Below are 16,480 nucleotides of genomic sequence, written 5' to 3'. Positions count from 1 at the left end.
TTGAATGGACTTGAACCAGGAGTCCGGGATCTGTATGGGAAGGGCCTGAAGTTTATAGAGTATTTTAGGCAGAGTATTCATCTTCACAACATTCACCCTCCCCAGCCAGGAAAGAGGTTTGAGGTACCATCTACTGTAATCGGCCCTGAGAGTACGAAGAAGGGGCATAAAATTCAATGAGACTAGACGGGAGAGATCACTCGGAAGTTGTATTCCCAAGTAGGACAAGTGGGAGGTATTCCAAGTAAAAAGAAAGGATTGTTTAAGCTTAGCCACTATATCAGGGGGGGGGGGGTGGAGATGTTCAAGGCGCATGATTTGGACATGTTGATCTTAAAATTGGAAAGTGAACCAAAGTCGGACAGCTCTTTCATAAGATGGGGAGGGAGGAAGCCGGGTGCGTTATTGTAGCTAATAGATCGTCTGCGAACAAGGAAAGTTTGTGCTCTGTATCACCAACTCTCAGACCAGTAATACTATCGTTGGCTCTAATGGCCCTAGCGAGGGCCTCGATACAAAGAACAAAGAGTAAGGGGGACAATGGGCAGCCCTGCCGTGTCCCATTACTTACGGAAAAGGGGTCTGATAAGGAACCATTAACTCGAACGCGAGCTGTGGGCAATCTATAAAGTCCCCAAATCCTTCCAAGTGCTAGGGGGCCCAGTCCGATGTGCCCCAGTACAGACCGCATAAAACCCCAACTAACTCTATCAAAGGCCTTTTCGGCATCCGTGGATAGCAGCACAGTGGGGGAGCTACCCTGGGACGCCATGTGGATTAGGTTCAAGACCTTGGTGGTATTATCCTTAGCCTCATGGCCTGGGACAAAGCCCACCTGGTCATTATGGATTAGAGATGGAAGGTATACATTCAGTCTGTTTGCCATCAGTTTTGCGAAAAGTTTGATATCAACATTCAGAAGAGATATGGGCCTGTAACTAGGGCACACCGAGGGGTCTTTACCGGGCTTTGGGAGAACAGAGATGTGGGCTTCTAAAGACTGGCCTGAGAAATGGGTATCTGCGGAGATGGAATTAAAGGCCTGGAGAAGATACGGGGAAAGTAAACCTTTAAATTGTTTATAATAAGTGAGTGTATAGCCGTCCGGCCCTGGACTCTTGCCAGAGGGTGTCGAGGACATGGCGTTTTCCAGCTCTTGCAGGGTAAAAGGTAATTCTAAAGCTTCCCTGTCTGAGGAAGGTAGGACGGGGTAAGACACCTTTTCTAATACTCCTTTGCCTTTAGAATGTCAAAAAGAGGGGCTGCTCCATCGGGTCGGGTCTCTAGATTATATAAAAGGGAATAATACTGCTTGAAGCAAGCTGCTATTTCAGGGGTTTTGAAACGGTGAGTACCACCGGGGTCCTTCATGCTATTAATAAACAATGAAGAGCGTTGGGCCTTAAGTGCCTGGGCTAGGAGGCGTCCAGGTTTATTACCCCACTGGTAGTACTTAGAGTTGCATTTACGGACAGAGAGTTGGATACTATCGGTGAGGGTCTTCTTTAGTTGAGCCCTTATATCAAGTAATTCTAAGTAGTCGGGCTCCGACAGGGACGTTTTATGCGAGGATTCTAGAATGCGGAGTCGTTGCAATAGTTTGGTGAGTAGTGCTGACTTCTGCTTTTTCATAAATGTACCCAGCTGAATAAGTTTTGCCCCGTGTGGTGCATTTGTGCGCTTCCCACAGGGTAATCTTAGAGACATCATCTGTATCGTTTATAGTGAAAAATTCATTCAGGGCCTTATCTATTTCTCCTCTGCAGTACTGGTCCTGTAGTAAGGATTCGTTGAGACGCCAGGTCCATTGACCTGGGGTAACTTGGGGGGTTGAAAGAGTCATATACACCGGAGCGTGGTCAGACCAGGTTATCGAGCCAATGGAAGAATCTATCAATAGGGGGAGATGTCTGTGACTGAGGAATAGGTAGTCAAGACGTGAGTATGCTTTATGTGGGGGTGAGTAGAAGGAGTAGTCTCTATCGGAGGGGTGAAGGACCCTCCAGGAGTCGGCCAGCTGGAGATCGTGGAACAGACTTCTAACTTGTCGGTACTGACGTTGGGAAGTCCGGGGAGCGTTAGAGGAAGAGTCTAAGGAAGGATCCATTATCCAGTTCAAAACAACAACACCTGAAAGAAGAGGTTCTATTTGGGATAGGGCGGAGCGAAAAAATGAAACCCGATCCCTATTTGGGGCATAAAGTGTAACGAATGTGTAAGGGCACATACATATTTTACAACGCACTACCAGGAGCCGACCCGGGATCGGCTTGTGGACTGATATATCAGACAGCTGGAGGGTCCTAGAGAGTAGTATCGCTACACCTTTTAATTTAGAGTCTGGGTTGTTATTATAAAAGGCCTGGGGATAACGATGGTTAGTCAGGGAAGGGCTGCGGGCCGTGATTCTAAAATGCGTCTCTTGGATCAGTGCAACATCTACTCTATCGGCCCATAGAGACCGTAAAAGGGAGGCCCTTTTCTCCGGTACATTAAGGCCCTTCGCGTTGATCGATGTTATTTTGAGTCTACTAGAGGACGTCATGGGAGGCAAAAGTCTTAGTAGGAAGCGATGGACCTGGGTTGGCCAGAGAGAGGAAAGAGAAAAGAACAGGGAAGAAAGGGAAAGAGACAGAACAAGTAGAAAAGACAACTATAACAATCAAAAACCCGTGATGGGGTAGCTGATCCATCTAAGGATCAGAAACCCAAGAGGCATAACAGCCAGGAGCGGGTAAGGGGCGAAGGAGGGAGCCTCCGCCAAAGGCATATTGGAAAATAGGAGCGAATAATGCAATAAACAATTCGCTTACATATTTTCAACTAACTGTAAACCTCGTTAACATGAAGAAAACTTCAAATGGAAGGATGAAAGAAATCTTATAGTCAGGAAACAAGAGCTATCGTTAAACTGCCGGTGATATAATAGTAGGGACCGAGTCCCATCAACAGTAAGATGTTAGGTTAAGACTCGTCAGCAATTGGAAATCGTATCATACTGTGACCTAGAGATGTAATTTAAGAAGAACATGAACAAACAAAAGATCACAGGTTATCGATCAGGTAGCATTTGAGTCATTGTCAGGGGGGGGAGTCTTCGATTATTTTCCTTCCGGCATTCCGTACCTCCTGCCAGGGGATTCCAGTACTCGGGGGCCGGAAAGATGGTAAGACTGGAGTTGGGAAGTCCCAGTCGCGTAAGTCGAGTTTCGGTAGTCCAAGACCGTTACAAAACATAGGGAGTTCGGAGTGGGAGTTAAGAGTGTGGGTTTTCCCCACAAGGGAGACTTGGAGATTGAAGGGGAAGCCCCAACGGTATTTCAGTTGGCGTTTACGGAGCTCGTCCGTTAGGGGCTTGAGGGCCTTCCGCTGCTGAAGGGTGTGCCAGGACAGGTCTTGGTAGACATGGATTATTGAACCGTTAAAATCGACTCCATCAAGTAGGCGTACTTTGCGCATGATGTCGTCTTTTTGAGTAAAATAATGCAGTCTGCAGATGACGTCACGTGGTCTATCTGCGGAGAGACCTCTTGGTTTCAGGGCTCGGTGGGCCCTGTCAAAGGTGATAATATCATTGGGGTCATTACCCAATATCTCGTTAAAATTTTTTGTGAGGGCATCAATCAAGCCTGTTTGAGGGACATCTTCCGGCAGGCCCCGTACACGGATGTTGTTTCTCCTCCCTCTGTTATCCAAATCTGTTAACCGTGTTTGGAGAGAGCGGATCTCTGGGCCTCAATGACACTCGTCAGTGACTTCAGGAATGTGTCGGAGGAAGCGTGGAAGTCCTCAAGATTCGACATCCGATCGGAGAGGTGGGAAATGTCCTGTCTCAAGGTAGCCAGTTCCCGTCTCACGGTATCTTGTAGATCATGTTTAGTGGGAAGGTTTTTCATATAGGCCAGGATATCTTGTAAATCCCTGCCTCCTGGAGGGCAGATATGAGGTGTATCTGCACCGGAAAGGGGTGCATGAGAGGCAAGCGGGGAGAGAGGGGGGTTTGAGGCAGAGGGGCTCTCTGTACATGCAGGTGAGGTGGATTGTTTGAATGGTCTCATAGCGGACTGCGACATGGTCCCCCGTGGCGGTGGTGTGCCGGTCTTTTGGGAAGATTTCTTGTTCCTGGGCATCACTCAGTCATCAACGAGGAGCTTAGATTCACTAAGGTTAGGAGAACGAGGTGGACAAAATTTGCATAACTCACATAAGAATGCCTTCAGCGGGGTGGCTCCCTGTGGGATGGCTTCAACAGAACATTACGGTATCAATGGCGGAGGCAGACCAGCACGGCACTCATCCATAGCACATAACCGTCAGGACGTCTCAGCGGGCCAGAAAAGCATGCATCAGGGAACAATGGCTTAGCTCCGGCTGTCTGACTTGGCTGAAAGTCAGATTCCTACATATGAACAGGAAAGTACATCACAGATGAAGAATCCCCTAAGGTAGCCACCGGAGGGAGTATTCTGTAAAAGCTGCAGCACAGGGTTTGTACTTGGGTCTGTCCTATGTAGTGGAAGTTATGTGATAGCAGGAGTGCGACCCACAATAGCAGACAGAAGTGACTATGCAGGGTGTAATTGGTGACAACACCGCTCCTAGGAGTCACCCCTTAGTGTCTCTGCCAGCATGTAAGTCGCAGTGTAGAGGGAGTCAGGCAAGATGGCCGCCGCAGTGAGGAGTTGGGGCGCCAGGAGGGTGAGTACCTGTATGTCCCTGTGTTTTCAGGTGGTCCACAAGGTGCTCTCCGGCCGCGCCGACTTCTGCGGGGTCTGCGATGTCCACCCGAGTGGTAGGGGTCATTTGGGAGCGTCTGCCGCGATGTAGGCGCCACGGAGCTCGCCGTCCGGCCGCGCCCGAAACTCTAGGTCCCGGCTTCCGGAGGTCGTCTAGGCCGCGGATTGCGGGACGGAGCGGCCGCTTCCGCCGGCTCAGCGGCCGTATAAGGTGCACACCCTGGGCTGGGGGACCCTCAGTAGTGCCCACCGGAGTGGGGAAGGAGCTGTCGGTGCCACAAATTAGGGGGGAAAGCCGCTGTTTTACGGAGGAGCACTGCCCGAGCACGTCCTCTCCTCAGCTCGCCAAGCCACGCCCCCGAACGATGTAGTTTCACACAAGGTCTAGCAAAGCTTTTCAGTCGGTCTGCTGACCGCAGAGTGATTGACAGGAAGTGGGCGTTTCTAGGTGTCAACTGACACTTTTCAGGGAGTGAGTGAAAAAACGCAGGCGTGCCAGATAAAAACGCAGGCGTGGCTGGTGAAACGTAGGCGTGGCTGGCCGAACGCAGGGCGTGTTCGTGATGTCAAAACAGGAACTAAATAGTCTGCAGTGATCGCAAGCTAGGAGTAGGTCTGGAGCTACTCTGAAGCTGCACAAAATTATTTTGTACCCGCTCTGTGATCCTTTCGTTCGCACTTCTGCTAAGCTAATATACACTCCCAGAGGGCGGCGGCCTAGCATTTGCACGGCTGCTAAAAGCAGCTAGCGAGCTAACAACTCGGAATGAGGGCCATAGTACATCAGGCACGGTGGCAGATGCAGGATTTCTAGATGGGGGTTTCCAACTGCTTGATGCCACAGTGCATGTGGCCAGTCCATGAAGAGGGCATAATTAGCGTGAAGCCACTATGACATGCATCATACAAAGTGCAATATACTGTATGTCATCATTACCACATATACAGGGCCAGCGATCGCCGTAAGCCATTAGATGTGGCAGTAGGGACATCCTGCCTGAGCTGTGGGCTAGAGAGGGTTTTTTTCCAGGCAACCAGAACCCCCCCCCCCCCCCCCCCTCCTGCGCTTGCCTATGAGTCGAGCAGAACAAAGGGCAAACTATACCTACAGGATCTTTACTGCCAGCAAAGTCAATGACTTTATGGATACAGTACACCATAACATGCAGAGCAAGCCGTTTATTTCTGTGAATTAGACGTAGCAGTCACTGTTATGTCTGTCACGGTAACAGTCACGCAGTACGTGTACGGCTGTATTACTGGCAATGAGATGGCTTTTCCTGAAATATAATGCTGACAGAGGTGATACGTTTCCTTGCATAATATATATATATATAACATATAGATAAGTACATTGCTGTGATACATATGCCATAGTGCCCTATTGATAGTTGCCCCCTGGAAATCATGGTAGCGGCTCCCAGTAACGTGTATTTCTCTAACGTCCTAGTGGATGCTGGGGACTCCGTCAGGACCATGGGGAATAGCGGGCTCCGCAGGAGACAGGGCACATCTAAAAAGCTTTTTAGGTCACATGGTGTGTACTGGCTCCTCCCCCTATGACCCTCCTCCAAGCCTCAGTTAGGTTTTTGTGCCCGTCCGAGAAGGGTGCAAACTGGATGGCTCTCTTAAGGAGCTATTTAGTAAAGTTTTTTTTTAGGTTTCTAATCAGTGATTCCTGCTGGCGACAGGATCACTGCAACGAGGGACTTAGGGGAGAGACTGGCAACTCACCTGCGTGCAGGAGGATTGAAGTCTTAGGCTACTGGACACTGAGCTCCAGAGGGAGTCGGAACACAGGTCAGCCTGGGGTTCGTCCCGGAGCCGCGCCGCCGATCCCCCTTACAGACGCTGAAGAAAGACGGCGGAACGGAGGTCCGGAAACAGGCGGCAGAAGACTTCACAGTCTTCAGAGAGGTAGCGCACAGCACTGCAGCTGTGCGCCATTGTTGTCACACGGCTCACTGACACGGTCACGGAGGGTGCAGGGCGCTGCTGGGGGCGCCCTGGGCAGCAATATAAATACCTATTTGGCAAATAAATACATCACATATAGCCATTAAGGCTATATGTATGTATTTTAACCCAGGCCAGTTATTAAAAAACCGGGAGGAAAAGCCCGCCGAAAAGGGGGCGGAGCTTATTCTCCTCAGCACTCAGCGCCATTTTCCTGATCAGCTCCGCTGGTGAGGAAGGCTCCCACTCTCCCCTGCACTGCACTACAGAAACAGGGTTAAAAGAGAAGGGGGGCATAAATTGGCGATATAATGATATATTAAGAGCGCATATATAGAAACAACACCTTCTAGGGTTGTTATATACATTATAGCGCTTTTGGTGTGTGCTGGCAAACTCTCCCTCTGTCTCCCCAAAGGGCTAGTGGGTCCTGTCCTCTATCAGAGCATTCCCTGTGTGTGTGCTGTATGTCGGTACGTGTGTGTCGACATGTATGAGGAAAATGTTGGTGAGGAGGCGGAGCAAATTGCCTGTAATGTTGATGTCACTCTCTAGGGAGTCGACACCGGAATGGATGGTCTACTTATGGAATTACGTGATAATGTCAACACGCTGCAAGACGGTTGACGACATGAGATGGCCGGCGGACAAATTAGTACCGGTCCAGGCGTCTCAGACACCGTCAGGGGCTTGTAAAAACGCCCATTTACCTCAGTCGGTCGACAGACACAGACATGGACACTGACCCCAGTGTCGACGGTGAAGAAACATACGTAATTTTCCTTTAGGGCCACGAGTTACATGTTAAGGGCAATGAAGGAGCTGTTACATATTTCTGATACTACAAGTACCACAAATAAGGGTATTTTGTAGGGTGTGAATAAACTACTTGTAGTTTTGCCTGAATCAGATAAATTAAATGAAGTGTGTGATGATACGTGGGGTTCCTCCGATAGAAAGTTATGGGCGGTATACCCTTTCCCGCCAGAAGTAAGGGCGAGTTGGGAAACACACCTTAGGGTGGATAAGGCGCTCACACGCTTATAAAAACATGGCGTTACCGTCTCTAGATACGGCCGCCCTCAAGAAGCCAGCTGATAGGAAGCTGAAAAATATCATGACAGTATATACACACATACTGGTGTTATACTACGACCAGCAATCGCCTCAGCCTGGATGTGCAGCGCTGAGGGGGCTTGGTCGGATTTCCTGACTGAAAATTTTGATACCCTTGACAGGGACAAGATTTTATTGACTATAGAGCATTTTAAGGATGCATTTCTATATATGCGTGATGCGCAGAGGGATATTTGCATTCTGGCATCAAGAGTAAATGTGATTTACATATCTGCCAGACGAAGACACGACAGTGGTCAGGTGAGGCAGATTCCAGACGGCATGTGGAAGTATTGCCGTATAAAGGGGCGGTCCATCGGACCTGGTGGCCATGGCAACAGCTGAAAAATCCACTTTTTGTTACCCCGAATCACATATCGGCAAAAAAGGACACAGTCTTTTCAGTCTCAGTCCTTTCGTCCCCATAGGGGCAGGCGGGCAAAGGCCAGTCATATCTGCCCAGGGGTAGAGGAAAGGGAAGAAGACTGCAGCAAGCAGCCCATTCCCAGGAACAGAAGCCCCTCACAGCTTCTGCCAAGTCCGCAGCATAACGCTGGGGCCGTACAAGCGGACTCAGGTGCGGTAGGGGGTCATCTCAAGAGTTTCAGTACGCAGGGGGCTCACTCGCAAGGGAACTCCGGGATCCTACATGTAGTATCCCAGGTGTACATTGGAAATTCGAGACATCTCCCCCTCACACAATTCACAGGCTGTATTCCCAGCAGGTGATAATCAAAGTACCCCTCTTACAACATGGAAGGGGGTAGTATCCCACACTATATTGTGGTACTGAAGCCAACCGGCTCGGTGAGATCTGAAATATTTGAACACTTACATACAAGCGTTCAAATCAAGATGGAGTCACTCAGAGCAGTGATAGCGAACCAGGAAGAAGGGGACGATATGGTGTCACTGGATATCAGGGACGCTTACCTACAGGTCCAAATTTGCCCTTCTCACCAAGGGTACTTCAGGTTCCTGGTACAGAACTGTCACTATCAGTTCAGACGCTGCCGTTTGGGTTGTCCACGGCGCCCCGGGTCTTTACCAAGGTAATGGCCGGAATGATGATTTTTCTTAAAAGGAAACATGGACGCTTTCCTGATAAGGGCAAGGTCCAGAGAACAGTTGGAGGTCGGAGTAGCACTATCTTAAGTAGTTCTACGTCAGCACGAGTGGATTCTAAATATTCCAAAATCGCAGCTTTTTCCGATGACACGTCTACTGTTCATAGGGATGATTCTGGACACAGTCCAGAAAAACGTGTTTCTCCCAGTGGAGAAAGCCAGGGAGTTCTCCGAGCTAATCGGGATCCTCCTAAAACCAGGAAAAGTGTCAGTGCATCATTGCACAAGAGTCCTGGTAAAAATGGTGGCTTATTACGAAGCAATTCCATTCGGCAGATTTCCCGCAAGAACTCTTCGGTGGGATCTGCTGGACAAATGGTCCGGATCGCATCCTCAGATGCATCAGCGGATAACCCTATATCCAAGGACAAGGGTGTCTCTCCTGTGGTGATTACAGAGTGCTCATCTTCTAGAGGGCCGCAGATTTGGCATTCAGGATTGGATGCCGGTGACCACGGAGGCCAGCCTGAGAGGCTGGAGAACAGTCACACAGGGAAAAAATTTCCAGGGAAGTGTGATTAAGTCTGGAGAATTCTCTCTGCATAAATAAGCTTAGAGCAAATTTATAAGGCTCTAAACTTAGCAAGACCTCTGCTTCAAGGTCAGCCGGTATTGATCCAGTGGGATAACATCACGGCAGTCGCCCACGTAAACAGAAAGGGCGGCACAAGAAGCAGGAGGGCAGTGACAAAACTGCAAGGATTTTCCGCTAGGCGGAAAATCATGTGATAGCACTGTCAGCAGTGTTCTTTCCGGGAGTGGACGACTGGGAAGCAGACTTCCTCAGCAGGCATGACCTCCACCCGGGAGAGTGGAAACTTCATAGGGGAAGTTTTTCAGCATGATTGTGGACCGTTGGCAAAGACCAAAGGTGGACATGATAGCGTCCCGCCCGAAAAACGGGACAGGTATTCCGCCAGGTCATGAGACCTTCAGGCGATAGCTGTGGATGTTCTGGTAACACCGTGGGTGTACCAGTCAGTGTATGGGTTCCCTCCTCTGTTTCTCATAACCAAGGTATTGAGAATTATAAGACATAGAGGAGTATGAACTATACTAGTGGCTCCGGATGGGCCAAGAGGGACTTGGTACCCGGAGCTTCAAGAGATGCTCACAGAGGACTAAGGGCCTGGGGAGCTAAGAAGGGACTTGCTTCAGCAAGTACCATGTCTTTTCCAAGAATTACCGCGGCTGCGTTTGACGGCATGGCGGTTGAATACCGGATTCTGAAGGGAAAAAGGCATTCCATAAGAGGTCATACCTACCTTGGTCAAAGCCAGGAAGGAGGTGACCGCACAACGTCATCACCACATGTGGTGAAAATATGTTGCGTGGGTAAGGCCAGGAAGGCTCCACGAAGGAAATTCAACTAGGTCGATTCTGCACTTCCTGAAAACAGGAGTGTTTTGAGTCTCAAATTGGGGTTCATTAAGATTTAAATTTCGGCCCTGTAGATTTTCTTCCAGAAAAAATTGACTTCAGTTCCTGAAGTCCAGATTGTAAAGGGTGTATTCCATATACAGTTCTTTTGTGCCTCTAGGGGCACCGTGAGATCTCAACATAGTGTTGGGATTCCTTAAAATCATATTGGTTTGAACCGCTCAAATCTGTGGATTTGAAATATCTCACATGGAAAGTGACCATGCTGTTGACCAATATCTCACATGGAAAGTGACCATGTTGTTAGTCCTGGCCTCGGCCAGGCGATTGTCAAAAAGAATGGGCGGTTTTGTTTTACAAAAGCCCATATTAGAATTTTCCATTTGAACAGGGCAGAACTGGGACTCGTCTCCAGTTTCTTCCTAAAGGGGTGTCAGCGTTGTCACCTGAAACAACCTATTGTGGTGCCTGCGGCTACTGGGGACTTGGAGGACTCCAAGTTACTAGACGTTGTCAGGGCCCTAAAAATATATATATATATATATATATATAGTTAGGACGGCTGGAGTCAGAAAGTCTGACTTGCTGTTTATATTGTATGCACCCAACAAGCTGGGTGCTCCTGCTTCTAAGCAGTCTATTGCACGCTAGATTTGTAGTACAATTCAGCTTGCACATTCTGTGGCAGGCCTGCCACAGCCGAAATATGTAGATGCCCATTCCACAAGGAAGGTGGCCTCATCCTGGGCGGCTGCCCGAGGAGTCTCGGCATTATAACTTTGCCGAGCAGCTACGTGGTCAGGGGAGAACACGTTTGTAAAATTTTACAAATTTGATACTCTGGCTAAAGAGGACCTGGAGTTCTCTCATTCGGTGCTGCAGAGTCATCCGCACTCTCCCGCCCGTTTGGGAGCTTTGGTATAATCCCCATGGTCCTGACGGAGTCCCCAGCATCCACTAGGACGTTAGAGAAAATAAGAATTTACTTACCGATAATTCTATTTCTCGTAGTCCGTAGTGGATGCTGGGCGCCCATCCCAAGTGCGGATTGTCTGCAATGCTTGTACATAGTTATTGTTACAAAAATCGGGTTATTACTATTGTTGTGAGCCATTTTTTCAGAGGCTACTTCGTTTTGTTATCATACTGTTAACTGGGTTCAGATCACAAGTTGTACGGTGTGATTGGTGTGGCTGGTATGAGTCTTACCCGGGATTCAAGATCCTTCCTTATTGTGTACGCTCGTCCGGGCACAGTACCTAACTGAGGCTTGGAGGAGGGTCATAGGGGGAGGAGCCAGTACACACCATGTGACCTAAAAAGCTTTTTAGATGTGCCCTGTCTCCTGCGGAGCCCGCTATTCCCCATGGTCCTGACGGAGTCCCCAGCATCCACTACGGACTACGAGAAATAGAATTATCGGTAAGTAAATTCTTATTTTATTATGCTCTGTAGGGATGTTCCAGAGAGGAGATCCCGGCTGGAAGAGGGGGGCAGTTTTGGTGAGTTCTCCTCTGTAATGAATATGTGTATAAATGGAATGCAGCGTTCTGGTGAGTGACACATACTATCCCCCCGCTCTAGAGTCTGACATATACGCCGAGATACCTGACGATTCAGAACAGAAGTCTGCAGGTACGTCTGACACATATAATCTGTGCATTAATAATATATGTGTACCGGATCTTACGTATCCCACATTCCAAAATATGGAATATTCCGAAATACAGAGTTTTTTGAGCGCAACGGAGATAGCGTCACCTCTGCTTTCTGATGGCTCAGTGGATACAAACTGTGTTTCATGCAGAAAATATTTACAAGTATTGTATAAAATGACCTTCAGGCTGTGTGCATAAGGTGTATATAAATCCATTCCGAGGCCCCGTCACCAATATACCTCATTGTGCTATGCAAATATTCCAAAATACAGAAAAATCTGATATCCAAAAGACGTCTGGTCCCAAACATTCTGGATGTGGGAGACTCACTCTGTAACAGTCATCACACTCTGTCCCAACTAGCTGACATGTATGTATGTACCACTGTAATCTAGCTGACATGTATGTACCACTGTAATCTAGCTGACATGTATGTACCACTGTAATCTATCTGACATGTATGTACCACTGTAATCTAGCTGACATGTATGTACCACTGTAATCTAGCTGACATGTATGTACCACTGTAATCTAGCTGACATGTATGTACCACTGTAATCTAGCTGACATGTATGTACCACTGTAATCTAGCTGACATGTATGTACCACTGTAATCTAGCTGACATGTATGTACGACTGTAATCTAGCTGACATGTATGTACCACTGTAATCTAGCTGACATGTATGTACCACTGTAATCTAGGTGACATGTATGTACCACTGTAATCTAGCTGACATGTATGTACCACTGTAATCTAGCTGACATGTACGTACCACTGTAATCTAGCTGACATGTACGTACCACTGTAATCTAGCTGACATGTATGTACCACTGTAATCTAGCTGACATGTATGTACCACTGTAATCTATCTGACATGTATGTACCACTGTAATCTAGCTGACATGTATGTACCACTGTAATCTATCTGACATGTATGTACCACTGTAATCTAGCTGACATGTATGTACCACTGTAATCTAGCTGACATGTATGTACCACTGTAATCTAGCTGACATGTATGTACCACTGTAATCTAGCTGACATGTATGTACCACTGTAATCTAGCTGACATGTATGTACCACTGTAATCTAGCTGACATGTATGTACCACTGTAATCTAGCTGACATGTACGTACCACTGTAATCGAGCTGACATGTATGTACCACTGTAATCTAGCTGACATGTATGTACCACTGTAATCTAGCTGACATGTATGTACCACTGTAATCTAGCTGACATGTATGTACCACTGTAATCTAGGTGATAGCGAGTTATTAATGGCTAATGTCAGATTGGCATTCTCCTATGTAACATAGTAACATAGTTAATGAGGTTGAATAGAGGCAAAATGCCCGTCGGGTTCAACCTGTATTCTGAGTTAAATTCTGCACCTTATTATGTGCCTGCTATAGTAATGGTTTAGCACCAATTAACATCTGACTCTTACCACTCACAGATAGTTATTGTCTATATCTTAAATGCTATAGACTTGGATACTTTTTTCCGTTAGAAACTTGTCCAGTCCGTTTTTAAATGCGTTTACAGAATTCGTCATTATTACCCTCTCCAGCAGGGAGTTCCAAATCTTTATTGCCCTTACTGTGAAGAACCCTTTCCTACGTTGTGTATGGAATTTTCTCTCCTCCAGCCTCAGTGAGTGCCCACGTGTCCTATACAGAGTTCTTTTGATAAACAAATCCTCTGCTAATTCCTTGTAATGACCCTTTACATATTTGAAGATATTAATAATGTCTCCTCTTAGTCTCCTCTTTTCTAGTGTATACATCTTTAACCTAGTGATCCTTTCCTCGTACTCCAGTCCCTCTAGCCCTTTAATCAATTTAGTAGCTCGCCTTTGAACTCTTTCGAGTTCCCCAATATCTTTTTATAATGTGGTGCTCAAAATTGAACACAATATTCCAGGTGCGGACATACCAATGATTTGTACAGCGGCAGAATTACATCCTCGTCCCTTGTCTCAGTACCTCGTTTTATGCACGCTAGCACCTTATTTTCCTTCTTTGCTGCATTTTGGCATTGTGTATTGTTATTAAGTCTATTATCTATGATCACCCCCAAATCTTTTTCCAATACTGTTACCCCTAGATTTTCCCCATTTAATGTGTAGGAAGCAAGTTTGTTTTTATCCCAAAATGCATAATTTAGCATTTTTCTATATTGAACCTCATTCCCCATTTAGACGCCCAGGTTTCAAGTTTCGATAAGTCATTCTGTAGAGACTCCACATCTATTTCCGAATTAATTACCTTACACAGTTTGGTATCATCTGCAAAGATTGACACTGTGCTTTCCAGGCCTATTCCTAGATTGTTAATAAATATATTGAGCAGTAGCGGGCCAAGTACGGACCCTTGTGGTAATCCGCTGACTACTGGTGCCCAGCTGGAGCACATCCCATTGACCACTACTCGCTGTACTTTGTTATCCAGCCAGTTAGTTATCCATGTCCAAATAGTATTTCCTAGTCCAAGCTCCCTTACCTTGATGATCAGTCTCCTGTGAGGCACTGTATCAAAGGCTTTTGCGAAATCTAAATAGACCACATCCACTGCTTTTCCCTGGTCAAGATTAACGCTCACTTCCTCGTAGAAGCTAATTAAGTTAGTTTGACATGATCTGTCCCCAACAAACCCATGCTGACTCTTGCTAATAATCTTATTAGCCTGCAGATAATCGTCTATGCTATCCCTCAAAATTCCTTCCAAGGGCCCTCATTCCGAGTTGTTCGCTCGTTATTTTTTTTCGCTACGGAGCGATTAGTCGCAAACTGCGCATGCGCAATGTTCGCAGTGCACCTGCGCCAAGTAAATTTGCACAAAAGTTTGGTATTTTACTCACGGCATAACAAGGTTTTTTCATCGTTCTGCTGATCATAGTGTGATTGACAGGAAGTGGGTGTTTCTCGGCGGAAACTGACCGTTTTCTGGGAGTGTGCGGAAAAACGCAGGCGTGTCAGGGAAAAACGCGGGAGTGTCTGGGTGAACGCTGGGTGTGTTTGTGACGTCAAACCAGGAACGAAAAGGACTGAACTGATCGCAGTGTAGGAGTAAGTCTGGAGCTACTCAGAAACTGCTAAGAAATTTCAATTCGCAATTCTGCTAATCTTTCGTTCGCAATTCTGCAAAGCTAAGATTCACTCCCAGAGGGCGGCGACTTAGCGTGTGCAATGCTGCTAAAAGCAGCTAGCGAGCGAACAACTCGGAATGAGGGCCAATATTTTACACACTATAGAGGTTAAACTAATCGGTCTATAGTTACCAGGATGATTTTTAGTTCCTTTTTTAAACAACGGCACTACCTCAGCTACACGCCAATCCTTTGGTACCATTCCTGATCTAATTGAATTATAGAAAATCAAGTATAGGGGTCTTGCTAGCTGTGCCCTAAGCTCTATGATAACCCTCGGGTGAAAACCATCTGGGCCAGGTGATTTGTTAACCTTTATCTTGCTCAGTCTCTCCGGGACTAATTCATCACTTAAACAAGTCTCTAACCAAGAGTCATTTCCTTCTCTGTTGTTATTCACTACTATCGCCGTCTGATCCTTCCTGGTGAACACTGTTCAGTATTTCCGCTTTTATTTTGTCATCGTTTATCAAGGCTCCCAGGTCGTCTTTTAATGGGCCTACGTTCTCCTTTTTTAACCTTTTACTGTTTATGTATTTATAAAACTTCTTGGGATTGGTTTTACTCTCTATAGCGATTTGCTTTTCGTTAACAATTTTAGCTGCTCTTATTACTTATTTGCATCTTTTATTGCATTCCATGTAATACTGGAATGCCTCCTCCCCTCCATTAGATTTAAATGCTTTAAAAGCGCGCTTGTTTTTAGCCATTGCTTCTTTGACCTCCTTGTTTAGCCACATTGGTTTGTGTTTAGTACTCCTGCGTTTACTGACCATGGGTATGCATTTGTGAACATTGCTATCAAGCAACCCTTTTAAAGCATCCCACATTTCCGATGTGTCTTTGCCATGAAACAAAACTTCCCAGTCAATGGCGTTTAGTGCCCGTCTCAGCATATTGAAGTTAGCTTTTCTGAAGTTTAATGTTTTGGTTGATCCCTTGTAGTGATGTTTCTTGAAACTGATGTTGAATGTGATCATACAGTGAGTTGGTGGGGAGCATGGTCAGAGTGCAAAGAGAGCCTGGGGTAAGCCCAGCATCTTGGAGAGTGCTGGGCTTGCCCCCACAGTGATGACATCGGGAACTGCCTCAAGCCCCCCCCCCTTTTGATGTGACTCCGTCCCTTTTTTCAGACGTGCGTGAAAAGGGTACAGCCATTGTGAGGAGTACAGGGTACAGCTGTGGTGAGGAGTACAGCCCTCAAAAAATTAATGGAAGATAAAACCATCATTATTAAGAATGCAGATAAGGGTGGAGGTACAGTGGTACAAGATAAAAGTACATATGAGGAGGAAGCATATAGACAACTAAACAATAAAAATTTTTATTCTAAATTGACCTATAATCCAACATCAGG

The 16,480-nt window shown here is 46.8% G+C and overlaps 1 protein-coding gene across 3 annotated transcripts in view; it reads left to right on the top strand.

The window, feature by feature from the left end:
- PTK2B (protein tyrosine kinase 2 beta) overlaps positions 1 to 16,480 on the top strand; it is a 252,387-nt gene that overhangs the window by 185,594 nt on the left and 50,313 nt on the right. For all 3 annotated transcript variants that reach the window (XM_063915028.1, XM_063915029.1, XM_063915027.1), the window contains 2 exons: positions 11,771 to 11,817; positions 11,900 to 11,950. In XM_063915028.1, the coding sequence (XP_063771098.1) occupies positions 11,771 to 11,817; positions 11,900 to 11,950 (98 nt within the window). The remainder of the gene's footprint in view (positions 1 to 11,770; positions 11,818 to 11,899; positions 11,951 to 16,480) is intronic.

The sequence above is a fragment of the Pseudophryne corroboree genome, chromosome 4 (genome assembly GCF_028390025.1).
Source record: "Pseudophryne corroboree isolate aPseCor3 chromosome 4, aPseCor3.hap2, whole genome shotgun sequence".
Lineage (NCBI taxonomy): Eukaryota > Metazoa > Chordata > Amphibia > Anura > Myobatrachidae > Pseudophryne > Pseudophryne corroboree.
This window is presented reverse-complemented; position numbering and strand designations above follow the sequence as displayed.